Source organism: Calonectris borealis, chromosome 4 (assembly GCF_964195595.1).
Source record: "Calonectris borealis chromosome 4, bCalBor7.hap1.2, whole genome shotgun sequence".
In the NCBI taxonomy this organism is placed as follows: domain Eukaryota; kingdom Metazoa; phylum Chordata; class Aves; order Procellariiformes; family Procellariidae; genus Calonectris; species Calonectris borealis.
This window is the reverse complement of record NC_134315.1, coordinates 59,340,021-59,352,642: the sequence shown is the minus strand read 5'-3', so window position 1 is coordinate 59,352,642 and position 12,622 is coordinate 59,340,021. Positions and strand designations below refer to the sequence as shown.

The 12,622-nt window shown below is 43.0% G+C and overlaps 1 protein-coding gene across 1 annotated transcript in view; it reads left to right on the top strand.

The window, feature by feature from the left end:
- The first annotated feature begins 640 nt into the window (after window positions 1-640).
- COL25A1 (collagen type XXV alpha 1 chain) overlaps window positions 641-12,622 on the top strand; it is a 322,972-nt gene continuing 310,990 nt past the window's right edge. Inside the window, exons 1-2 of the mRNA XM_075149759.1 lie at window positions 641-1,000; window positions 1,596-1,665. Coding sequence (XP_075005860.1) covers window positions 641-1,000; window positions 1,596-1,665 — 430 coding nt within the window. The remainder of the gene's footprint in view (window positions 1,001-1,595; window positions 1,666-12,622) is intronic.

Here is a 12,622-nt window from a genome sequence, read left to right as displayed (position 1 = left end):
CAAAGAGGGCTCCCCACCCGCCCCAGCCCGCTCCTCCGCCTAGGTGAATAAATTATGCTAATGGGGGCGGGGAGGCGGGCCGGCGGGCGGGGGCGGCGGCGGCTCCGCGGCGCGGCGCGGCGCGGCTGACAGCGGGGCAGCGCGGGGGCTTCCCCGCCCGGCGCGGCGCGGCTGCTGGGCGCCGGCAGGCAGGTGGGGGGGAGCAGCAACAAGTCCGCCGGCGGCGGGGAGGAGAGCGGGAGGCGGAGGGGGGGGAGCGCTTCCCGCCCCGCGCCTGAAAACCTCTCTGACAAGTGGCAAACCGTTAGCAGAGCACGCTGCTCCCTCCGCTGGGCGGGTGGAAGCCGCGGGGGCTCGCCCCGCACCCAGCTCTGCTGCCGGCTTTTGGCTCCTCGCCCCCACCTCCCCCGCCGCCCCCCCCACGCTGCGGGACTGAGCCGCGACCCGCTGCCGGGCGGCGTGCGGTGCGGGCTGCGGTGCGCGCCGCCGCTTCGCCTTGAAAGTGCGTGAGCCGGTTGCGGGCTTTTCTTCTACTTATCGCATTTTAAAAAAAAAATATTATTTCGCCTTTTTGTTATTTATTTTCTCGTACTTTATTGTTATTATTTTTGTTGCCGCTGTTTGTAAACTAATTGCCTCCATGGGGGGCGGAGGAAAGGAAATCAAAGCTGCCGCAGCTGAAGGGTGTAAAAGCATGCTGGGGAAGAGCCGCGGAGCCGCAGGACGGGATGGCAGCGGGGAGCCCGGCTGCGGCGGGGACCGCTGCCCGCGGCGGGCCGGGCCGTGCGGCTCGGCGCTGGCGGCTCTCCTCTCGGCGCTGGCGGCGGCCTCCTGCGTCTACCTGGGAGTGCGGACCAGCGACCTCCAGGCCCGGGTCGCGGCCATCGAGGGCGCCCGAGGGGGCTCCTCTGCCGCCGCCCCGCTCCCGCCGCTGCCCGGCTATTCCCTGGAGCAGCTGAACGCGATGATGCAGGAGAAAGTGGAGCGACTCCTCGCCCAGGTGTGCGGGACGGGGGTGGCTGCTCTCGGCCTGTGCCTGTGCCGGGGATGGGGGATGATGTGTGCGGGGCGAGGGGAGGCCGGCTGAGGCCATGAGGGGGGAGGCCGGAGCAGCTCCGCGGGCGGGAGATGGGGGAGAAGCGGGGAAAATGAGCCCGCATCCCCGGGCGGGGACGGGGGGGAAGCGGGTCTGAGGCGAGGGCGAGGGGCGCCCCCGGCTGCTGGGGCGGGCGGGTGGGTGTGGGGGTTCGCCGGGGACGCCACCGACACTTTTCTCATCCGCCGGAGCCTCAGTCCCTGCATTTCTCGACCGCGCGTGTAAAATAAAAAACAAACCAAAACAAAAAAAAAAGGGGGGGGGGGGGCACTTGCAGCAGAGGTGGGAGAGAGCCGGTGGCGTCGGGCTTGTTTTTGTTGTTGTGGGGGTGGAGAAGTCAGCGGGACACCTTGGGTCGAGTCCAAGTGAAGAAGTCATTGCTGGCTGTGCACCCTATGGAATAGCGGTAAATCCTAGTTTGCAGCCGCGCGGGTCGGGAACGCTGGCTGTGGCGGAGTGAGCTCACCGAGTGCCCTCACGTTGCTTCTCTCGCCCACAGAAATCCTACGAGCACTTGGCAAAAATACGAGTAGCGAGAGAAGTGCCTCCAGAGTGCAACTGCCCACCAGGTAACAGACACAGCTTGGAAATCTCTCTGAGGCTTGTAACTCGGGGGGGGGTTTGGTATCCCGTGTTTTTCGAATACACTTAAGTCAGATCCAGGGGATGCCTCTTCAATCAACAGCTGGGTGGAAAAGGTGTAAAGCCCAGAATCGTCTGTTTCCACTGTGGCACTGGATTGGAACTTAAAAACCCTGGTTAGGCTGGGTGATGCCAAACAATAACACTTATGAAGAAGTTAATGATCTACCCCAGCAAGAAGAAATATATTCTGTCTTAAATGGGGTAGAACTGAATCAAAGCATTGTGTGCTCAGCTTGGGAAGTAGAACAAAAGTTCCTAGCAAAAATACTTAACAACTTATAACTTATAGGCGGAGAGTCTGTTGCAAGTTACCAGTAATAGATACAAGAGCTTTTCAGTCTCATTTTTCTGTAGTGGTGGATGAAAGCAGTTCCCCTGGGAAGGGATTGCAGGTTTCATACTGAGGGTTCAAAACTGTGTGTGTTTTTGCACCCAGTGATGTTGCTTGACTTTGGAAATGGGGCCTCCTAATACTGGGATCGATCAGTTGTTCATACGCACACGCTGCAATGTTTCCTGTGTCTTTCGTGCTGCTGTTTGACAGCTTGATAACTGTCAATATTGTTTTAGCTTTATAAACTTCTGCAATATGTACGCAAGTTTAAATGGCACCTTAAAAGTTAAGAAAATAATGTCAGCGTTTCACAGGGTGATGTAGGAATTCCAGCATCCTCTGTGTGATGAAGCACACCAGACGCACAGTATGCTTTACGTATCCTGACACTCTGTTTGAAAAAACATCTCCTTTACAGGTGGAATATTGACTATCAACAAGACTTAAGCTCATGATGTTTGCCAATAGGATGTGTGATAGTACTGTGTAAATAAGGAAGGAGCTCTTCTAGTTTAGGTTTTAATTCCGGCCAAACTCCACAGTCTGAAAGAACTACTGAATCTGGGTGTTTAAACTGACTACAGTGGTTTGCTGATGATACAACTGAGAGCAGAGTATTTACTGGCTGGTATAGGAGTTGCCATGGCTAGCATGAAAAGGACAATATATATGACTAGGACTGTTTTAAAAGAGTGCACAGAATTACTCAACTCCCAGCTAGTTTTGGTAAGGAACATTGGTTTCCTGCTGTACTATATATAACTTTTTCCTTTAAGGCTAACATGAGCATACAGTGTTGATCTTATTTTTTCTGTTGCTTAACTGCAATAAATTACAAGATTCAAGTTTGTGCACTAAAAATGAGGGTGGCTCATCATGTTGTATGCAAAGATGTATTCTGTGAACCTGAAACATGGTTGAATTTGATGCCAAGCTCTCTCTTCCTTCTCCTTGTTCTAATTCATCTGTTACAATGTTTTTGCTTACTGTTTTCATACTGAAGGTCAGTATCTACTGTTTCACAGCTGCTTTACTTCCCCACTACCACTAGAGCTCCACATTATACCAATTTTTACCTGACCTTTTTTCTTAAGAAGTGTGCTTTATCAAATAGGTAATAAGCAACAGAATATTCCTCACATACATTGTAAAAATCCTCGCTAGATGAAAGTCAAAATAAAGTGATCTGGGAAACATTTTCAAGGAATCAAGATTTGTAAGATCAGGAAAATTTATATGAATCATTATAAAATAAAAAAATAAATTGCAGAGAGGACTAGCTGGCATGGGGATTAGAAATGTGATATGGAGCTTTTCACCTCTGGGTAGCTATTTCAGTTTGGAAGCAAGTTTTGTAGTGACTGAAGGATGTTGCCATGTGATAGCCTCATTTTGGACAGCTTAAAATGAGTTGATGCTCTCATGCTTGTTGCCAGTGGACAGGTGTCTACCTCAAAATGGCATCGTCTTGGGAGCCTTGTCTGAGAGAACAAGGGCTGAGTGGCACCGCCACCCGTGTACTGTGCCTTCCTAACAGCAGGCATTAGGCGGAGCAGGAGGGGATAGAGCGAATAAATTGTTGTTTCTCCATTTGGTTCACTTTGTTTGTTAGAATTCCTTTTTGACTGGGCAGGATGGGCTTTTATTTTCATCCTTAATGCTGCTATTACAAATTTGGACTACTGTGTTCAGAAAGGCATTTGGTTTAATAGGAAAAGTATCATGGAAAGGCAGTGGTTTTTCTGTTGCCCGCTATTTGCGAAGCCAAAGAGTAAATCGCCTCTTTACTTCCCCACATGATTCCATTTTGCTGCTTTATTCTGCTAGGCTTCTGCATTTCTTCCCTGGATTTCTGTAATAATAAAATACATGTCTGTTAGAGATGACTTTGGAAAGCCTTCATGGTACTACAGAGGTGATTCTTTGAAACATCCCTATGCTGTGAGAAAAGGCTGCTGCCAAATGGCCACCAAGGCAGTTTCCATCATCCTGCTCTTTAAAGAGAAATAAAGATTATTTAAAAATAGGTTACATTGTTCTCTACCAAAAGAAGGGAGGGAAATTCAATCTGCAGACAGGAGGGTGAGAATGTGGCCTCTGATTTAGGATTAAAGTTATGCAACTAGTGTAGATCTCATTAGCTTGAGATGTTCATCCCCTTATGGCTCTCCATGGCAGGAACTTGCACGTTCAAAGGAAACTGGGTTTGAATGGCTTGGATACCAAAGGCAGTCAGATTCACAACTGCTCATGGCTTGCAGAGCTGTCCACATGTAGCTCCTTTTAATCCGATGGTAGCCTTGAATTTTGTCTAGAGTGAAAAGGGGTCACATTTCTCTTTAAAAACTTTGTTTTCACTAAAAGTGGTTTTTCTAATTATTATTTTCTATTTTCTTATAAAAGAAACACGTGAGGAAATATTAGAGTTTTGATTTTAATTCCATAATCCTAAAAGCAGATACCAAAGATTTTGTAAATATTTTTAAAATTACAATAGCAGGCATTCTTTCTCTTCTTAAAGCAGAGTAATAAAGTTTGAAAAGTAAATGCATGCTGACATTCCTCTTAAATTACCTCAGTTCTAACAAGAGTGCCAGCTTAAATCCCGTGCTTGCAACTAGTGCTGTAGTCACTGCTGGCAGTTAGCCTTCTGCACATAGGACTGGGGGGCAAATTGAGTGGCTAAAATTAATTTAAGCCTAATAAATTAATTTTCCTTTGCCAGATGTATTATTTATTGTAAATTAATGTTTCTCTACTGCAAAAGATGAACCAAAAAAGTAGGCATGTAGGTAATTATTTCATACGTTTGAATCTTCCTTTAATGGCTGCAGGAGCATGATCAGCTTTTATGAGGAACAGTCAAGCACAGTGCTGGATACTTCTCACCAAGTGCCAAGAATTATGCTGCTGTGGCAAGAGTAACACGTGCAGAAAGCACAGGGATACTCCTAATTCAAGAGAGTTGTAAGAAATTCTTAGGTTTTCATAGATTCTTCAGGCTCTCCTGTTCCAGAAAGCATTCACGTGCATACCTAGGACCTGTAGACTTCAACAGTAATTAACATATGCTTGCATGTTTTAGTGACTCAATCCTTTATATATTGTAAGGGTCAAGTTCTGACACTTGCGGTCATATGCCATGATGTCTTATCCTGTAAGTGGTCCTCACAGCCCACTCCTGGAGTCAGATGATGTTGGCAGGAGTAGGATGTTCTTTTTCTCCGCAGAACGTTAGCTAAACTTCACTGATAGGTACCTGGCAAAGTTGACCAAACAAATTTACTTTTGTTTTTCTTTTGTGCCACAGGCAATGTTTGTTCCTTTGCTCTTTCTCTTGTATCTTTCCCATCAAGAAACCTGCATTTTTCTTTCTCTTGTGTTCAGATACCTGTGGCTTCAAACCCTTTCCAGGCATGGACACTGTCATCATTCTTCTTTCCTAGCCAGCTATTTTGTGCTGGTTTTGTAATCATGTCATCTTGATTCTCTGTTCCAGTCTTGAAGAGCTTTATGGTTTGGCGTTTGAAGTACCTCCTGTTTCACTATGCAATTTACTGCGATCAGGTTGTATAAAGCTTGTTTCAGTGTAGTTATGTCTATATATAACTTTTCATTCAGGAGATGAAATGCCATAAGCCAAGGTTTTTTTGGGGAGATAGAGAATACCAGTTGGTCTTATTCTGGTTATAGTAATTCTAGCGGGAAAACTGTTCTACAGCTACAGTCCTTCAGTAAGGTGATGAATCTGCTGTACGTATTTTGGTAGCAGCACGGATAGCAAAAATCAATGTATTTTCTTAGCATCCCAGTACTGTTTTTGTCTTCCTAAGCACCTAATGTTTGTTTTGACATGCAGTGGAAGTATAATTTAGGCAGTCTTTCTTATTTCCATGTCTTCAATAAGGACTGTTTCCTGGAACATTTTGATTAGTGAGGCTGAAAGGATAGAGGAGAAATCAATTTTGGGGATTAAAAGAATCGTGAAATAGGTATCAGCAGGGTATTACTTTTTAAATTATGATTACGGTCAAGCAGTTCTGTAAAGTCTGAAGTGGTAAAGAAAAGAGGAGCTGACTTAAGTGTTTACTGGTAGAGACACCCAAAAGAAAATACAGATAGATATAGAAAGTATCCAAAGCGTTTTTCCCTGTTACTTAAAATTCCGGAGTGTGCTATATGAGCCTAGCTCCCAGCACTACTTATTTCTGCTATGTCTGTATTATCTATTTGCTTGAATGCAGTGCTCAGCTCTAATTTTGTAATTTTTCTGACAGGGCTTTGAGTTCCCCTTTCATACCTTCACTGGTTTGATATTTTTCATTTCAATTCCTAGATAAAGATGTTTATTGATGTGCAGCAGCATGCAACCTTCTGGGTAGTCTGTTGTCTTGTTTGGATGACTGATTAGAGATACTGTTTTCTCCCCACAGAATAGCTAAATATATTTTATTGGCTAAGATGTGACCTTTTAATTCCCTTCCCTCTGGGTAAGGAGGTAGGGTTTGCAGCATGATGAATGAAACATCGTGTGGCTCAAAGGAGAACTGATTGGCAGCAGACTGCACCAGATTTCTGTCTTTTGTAATATTATTGGTGTCAGTGGTGTTGTAACAGAGGTTGATTTGACCACAAAAGTGTTATTAACAAAAGTTTTTTCTATGACTTGAATTAAAATTTATTGAACTTGCACAGTTTTGTCAAACAAGGCATATTAAAAGGAAGGTTTGATTATCTGCATTAACTGTTCTTATATCATATGAGATTAATATTAATTCTTGTATGCTTATATTTCCTTCCATGTGGCAGCTGTCCATCTCAAACTGCTGAAGTCTCAAAGCAGTTCAAGTACAGCGAGCCTTGCAGTGTGAGAAGTGGCCGTGAGAAGTTCCTACTTCTGGAACAATGCTTTTAGTGTTTGTGTTTCGTTGGTTTGTTTGGTTCCATCACCCCCCTTTTTTTTCTTTCTTCAATTGTTAAATATATGCATCTATTTCCTTAAAGAGTCTTTAAAGCTTGTATAACTGAGTTCTGTTCACCAAAACTCACCCCCTGCCCCTTTCCTTAAAGGTTAGTGGGTTCTTGGGAACGTGTTGCCAGAAGAACAGCACTGCTGCACCTGCATTACAGCACTCATCCTCCTTCTCACTCCCTTCTAAATTTACTGGCTGCAGCCTGCCTGTTTATTTGCCGTATACTTAGCGCAGTAAAAATCAGCTAGCTTTGAAAACAGCATGACTGACAGAAGCTGTCTTTTATAGGGCCTTGTAGGTTACCAGGTAGAATCATATAATTAATATGTTATAGTTACCAACCCTGTGAAACCATCCATCTTTAACGCGTGCAGAACTCGAGTCACATTGCTAACTACAGCCTCTTCAGGAAGGCTCGTCTACACAGAACACTTTTCCCCTTCATTGTTTCGGTTATTTCCTAAATCAGCCACCAAAAGGAAATCTGACTGCTTACTTAGAACTCTTAAGAAGATGTAAGAAGGCATAGAATAATACAGGCTGGAAGAAACAGTTTTCACCTTATACGATTAAAGCTGCAGCTTGCAGTTAGATAATACAAGAGTGAACACGATGCTGCAGGCTCGCTTTTTGGAAGCTTGTGTTTTTACTGGTAAGACTTAGGGTAGAGCAGTGCCTGCTTAAATTCATCTGCTTGGGTCTTTTAATGAGATTAAGTTAAGCAGAAGCAGCTGTTTGTGAGAGCTTAATAAAAATAAATGTCAGGACAAATTTTCAGAACTGAGTGCCAAATTTGAAAGTGCAAGATTCATATGTACCTTTCATGCAAATACAGCTATTTTGTCTCTAGGTAGACTTGAATAGCTTTAGAAATACAGGTCGGGTTGATACCCCAAGAGATCATCTTATTCATGCTTCTGTTCTCTGGAGCAAATGTATCTAGGCCATCGTTGTCAGGTATTTCCTTCCATGTGGTTCACAACTGCAGTGTCTAGTCAGTCATGGCTCAACAAGTTGTTGGATCTGCCTTGATTTTGTGATTAAGTGCAGCAGCCTCATGTTAGTCTCCTCAATTAAAAATGTACTGCTCTGTAAATAGGTAAATGTGTAGTGCAAGAAATTGCAGATGCATAGATGTGTCTAAGCTAAAATAATCTATTTAAATATTTCCATAGGTTGCCTAACTCTTAGCAGGGGCAGGCTACAATTTCCTTATTTGTGAAATAAGCCACTTGTCCCATCCTTTGTGTTCATGAAGAAAACCTGATCATTGTGCTTTCTTAAAACAGCTTTTTAAGTATGTTGGAAGACAGTCTTGTCTGTGATGCACACTATAAAACTTCTTATCCTTCCTGCTCCTCCCCTGCTCCTCTGTCTTTTTTTTTTTTTTTTTTTTTGTGGAGGGTTTGTATTACAATTGATTCTTATTTATATATGCATGTGTATGTTTATAGGAGCAGGCATTTACAGGCAGTTGTAAATATTGCATGCATGTTTGGGGAGACTTGTTTTGTCTTGTGCTTGGAAAGATTTGAAACAGATGAAGATGGCTGACAAGCTTTTTGAAGAAATATGAAGTCATTATACACCCATGTAAATCTTTTTACTAGAAATATATGTTCTTATAATTATCAAAGATATGATGACAGCCCTTCGTAGGGCAAAGAAACAATAAATGGAATGAAGAAAGAGTGTAATAACAGAGGTGATAAAACTGGGATGTTACTTTTTCTTTTAAAACGTTCTGAAAATTAATACAATTATTTCAGAGACTTCTGCTTAGACACGCTCAACCAAGAAGCAATGTAGCTTTTAAGCAACAGTAGTTTATCCTACACTGTCTTAAATTCAGCAGGAGGTTGTCAAGTGTAAAGAAGGTATGGTTTTCTTTAGAACGTGTACGGATGAATTACATGAGGAAATAGATGAAGGTCTATTAAAACCAGCACTTTTAGTTTAGTCTGTGTTAGGCATTAGAATTATCATCTTAGTTTTGGTTGTGCATGAAACTCTTATTACAATTATTGTCCATTGGACAAGTATATTAGAAAATTTCTTTAATGATTTGTGTATCTTTTTAAGTGCTTGGGAATTTAAATTTGGGTTTTTAGGAATATGACTTAGATTTTTTTCACAGATGTTTACCTTTGCTAGTATGTCTTGTTTGGGCTCACAATGGAAAGTGGATCACAAATTCACAGATTCCTGGGGAGGCGGAAAAGGAGCCTGTACAGGGAATAATGCTGGACATGAGTCCCTCTAAGTAGCTTCCCCTGCCCTTCTGTGGCTCTGCTGCAAGCTCAGCTGAGGAAGTGTTGAGGAGGGGAAGAAGGGTATCAAATGATCTTTCTCTTTGATCCTCTTTGTAATGCAGTACACTGTACTATATAACATAGCAGTATGATGTTTTGGTAGTCTTTCACACTCTGCCGTAACTTGGACACACTGTAGGCTGCCTGCCCAGTCATGGTGACATAGCGTAGACTATAGCTGGCTATAGCAGGGAAAACCCGCATAAAGCCAGGTGGCTGATCCACTGCTTTCCGCTGACTGAAATAGTTGGCTCCTGCCCTTTCCTGGTAGTACCCCGGTCTGCTGGTGCCTGGGAGGTGCTGCCTCTGAGCAGCGAGGCTTTGTGGGAGGGAAGTGTTTTGTTTCCTCTTCTTTTTTTAAGAAAGAAGCAGAACCAATTAGCTCATGAACTTGGCTCTTCCTACCCTTTTGAAGAGTCTTAGTACTCTTGGGGGTAAGGGGCTGTAGTGTAAGAGCTGTCAACATCATGGGAGGAAGACTGTAGGAAATAAGTAGTTTTAAGGCCTTTGCTGTTCTGCCATTTGCAGTTTATGCTGTCTTAGGAAAAATCCATTTATTTTACCTTCCATTTAAGTATTCAATATCCCTTCTCTGAATACAATAGCACAAAAAAAAAATCATGCCACAAGTATATGTTAAAGGTTTAGCTTATGAATAAGGTTCCTTCCATAAGTATAAACTCATTCTTAGCACACTGTGCTTAAGATTATGCTGAAAAACTGCTATTTAAAAGATCTTTTCTAAAATTAGGGGTGGGGGATGGGGAACACAAAAGGAGTTTTGAAACCAGGAAAATGTATTGAAAATTTGAGACCAAAATCTTCTATCAGAGGTGTGGCTGCCGTTGCAGTGACAGATTTGTGTATGCACATCTGAAAGCAGAACAGCATTCTGTAATTTGAAGGACACTAAATAAACTCTCTACAAAGATATTTGTGTGATTAAGATCACGTACAGCCTGTAAGAGCAAGAGCGTAGCAGGCTACAGACTAAGGCCCAGCTTGTGCTGGGAGTACTAGTTGTGTTGCTAGGAGATGATGTACGGTTTCTTATGTGCCGGTGCTTCAGCTGGATGATGGTAGGGTTTTCATGGAGGACTGCAGTGCTGAAAGTCAAAGCATATGCATCTTAAGTTGAGAAGGTATTTCCTTTAGCTGGCACCTCTAATAATCTCTTAAGAATATGAGAACCAGCTGCTTGAAGGCACTCCTCCTCTTCCTCCCCACCTTGTGCCCATACCCTCTGAGTAAGCTCCTGTTCTGATTCCCTTGATGTTCTTAGGGGAAGCCTTGATACCTGAGCACAGGGGTATGGCCGCAGGGGATTAAAAGGATAAACTCCATAGTCTGCGTATTAATATTCTCTTCTCCAGTCACAGAGTTTACATCTAGATAATGCCCAATGGCATCACTATGAAAAATACTGTTAAGTGTTGGCTGGAGAGTCTCTATACTGTCAACTCCTTTGCTGCTTTTTATCAAATGTTCCTTTAATCTTTGCACCTCCACTGCTGTACCACTGGTTACTGCCAGCTGAAGGATGACAAATGCTTGAGAACTGTCACTTCAGCTTGACATAGAGGTGATTAATATACTGTTGATTTCACACCCTTCACCTCTCAGACAGGATAGCTGTCTCAAACTTCAGTAAAAATACTTCCTGACTCATAATTTGGTTCTTGTACCAGGAGGTGTGCTCTGTGCAGACATACTCAAATGTAGACCAAAGTGGGTCACTGTTAAGGTGGTCCTCACGGCAGTGCTGAGCTTGAACTGTTTTTTTTTCTTTGTTCTCTCTCCTGGTGGATGCTTGGTAATTGTTTGTCTCAGTTAATAATATGCAGCTTGGGGAACGGCTTTAGTTGGCGCTTACAAATAAGCGCAGTAGTATCACCGAAATGGATTGTGGTGTTTGCTGTAGCTATCTATGTGTGTTTATGAAGGAGTCACAGTTCGGTAAGGATCATCTTGCATACGTTTCCCAAGTGGTTCCTGGCAGTAGGTGCACAGAATACTGATGAACCGGAGAGGCTGAAAGACACAGTGGCATGGCATCAGTTTAAAATGAACCAGTGCTTAGACAGCCATTGTCAATACTTACTTAGAGTTGGTGTCTTTTGTAATGATGACAGCCATGTTGTAGGCTGGAAATGTGAAGATGAAGTGTTTTTCCAATGCAGCAAGCATGTAAGTGCAGTGTATTTCTCTAGTGTGGGGAGACTAATCTTAGCGAAGAGAGATTAGTATTTAAGTCTGACAGTTGTGGATTTCACTTTAGGACAGCTTTGCATAATTCCTCAGTTTGAATTCCAGGCTGAGCCACATCCTAATGTGTGGTAGGAGGACTTTCTTTTAGCACATTCAATTAAGAGGCAGCACATAAGCCGTTAGAGGCCGTTAGGCCAGTTAAAAAGAAGCATGAGCCTTGAAAACTGAACTACCAGCAATGAGGGAGAAATACAGCAAGACTGAAAGCCTCACTTTTTTTTCTCTCTTAAAATTGATTTGCTGTTACAAGGTGGTCTTTTGATGTATTCCAAACAATTCCAGTCCGTTTTAGGACAACAGGGAGAAATTAATCTGTTTTCAATGTGTATTATAATAACTGGAACACTCTGGAAACACTCTGGAAAAAGCGCTCTCATAACAAATTTAAAGGAATGCACCTTAGAGGAAACATTGTGCTTAATGAATTACAGCAAGGACAACTAAGTAACAGTTCTGTATTGTGATTGTATTCCTTTACAGGACTGTAAAGGTGGGGTAGAATGTTTTCATATTTGAGTTCTTCCATCTGTAAAATGGAATTGATGTAAATATATTAACCAAAGTGTGCCGAAGACTTACAAGTACAAAGTATTCATGATTTCGAATAAAGTTACTGTCTTGAGGAGCAGAAGTTTCTTTCTCTCCAATGCATTCTTCTCCTTTCCTTTTTAATTTTGGCAATCACCTCTCTGTGCTCCATTTTGATCAGTAGTATAGGACGTAATCAGATGGAATCTGTTGAAGTATCGTTGCTGGCAATCGCATGTTCACTTTCTGAGGATACTGAAATGGGATCTTATATAGTGCTCTTTCTTCTTCCCTTAGGTTGCTGAATCATTACTGTGAAAGTAGTTGTAAATACATCAATTTGTAACTGAAGTAACCTTTAGGAACTTTTTTGGAGGATGTTTTTGTTTTAAAAACAACCCAATCCTGAAGAATCTTCTTAATTGAACAGGTGGGCAATGCCAGCTCAGATAACTTATGCAGGGAT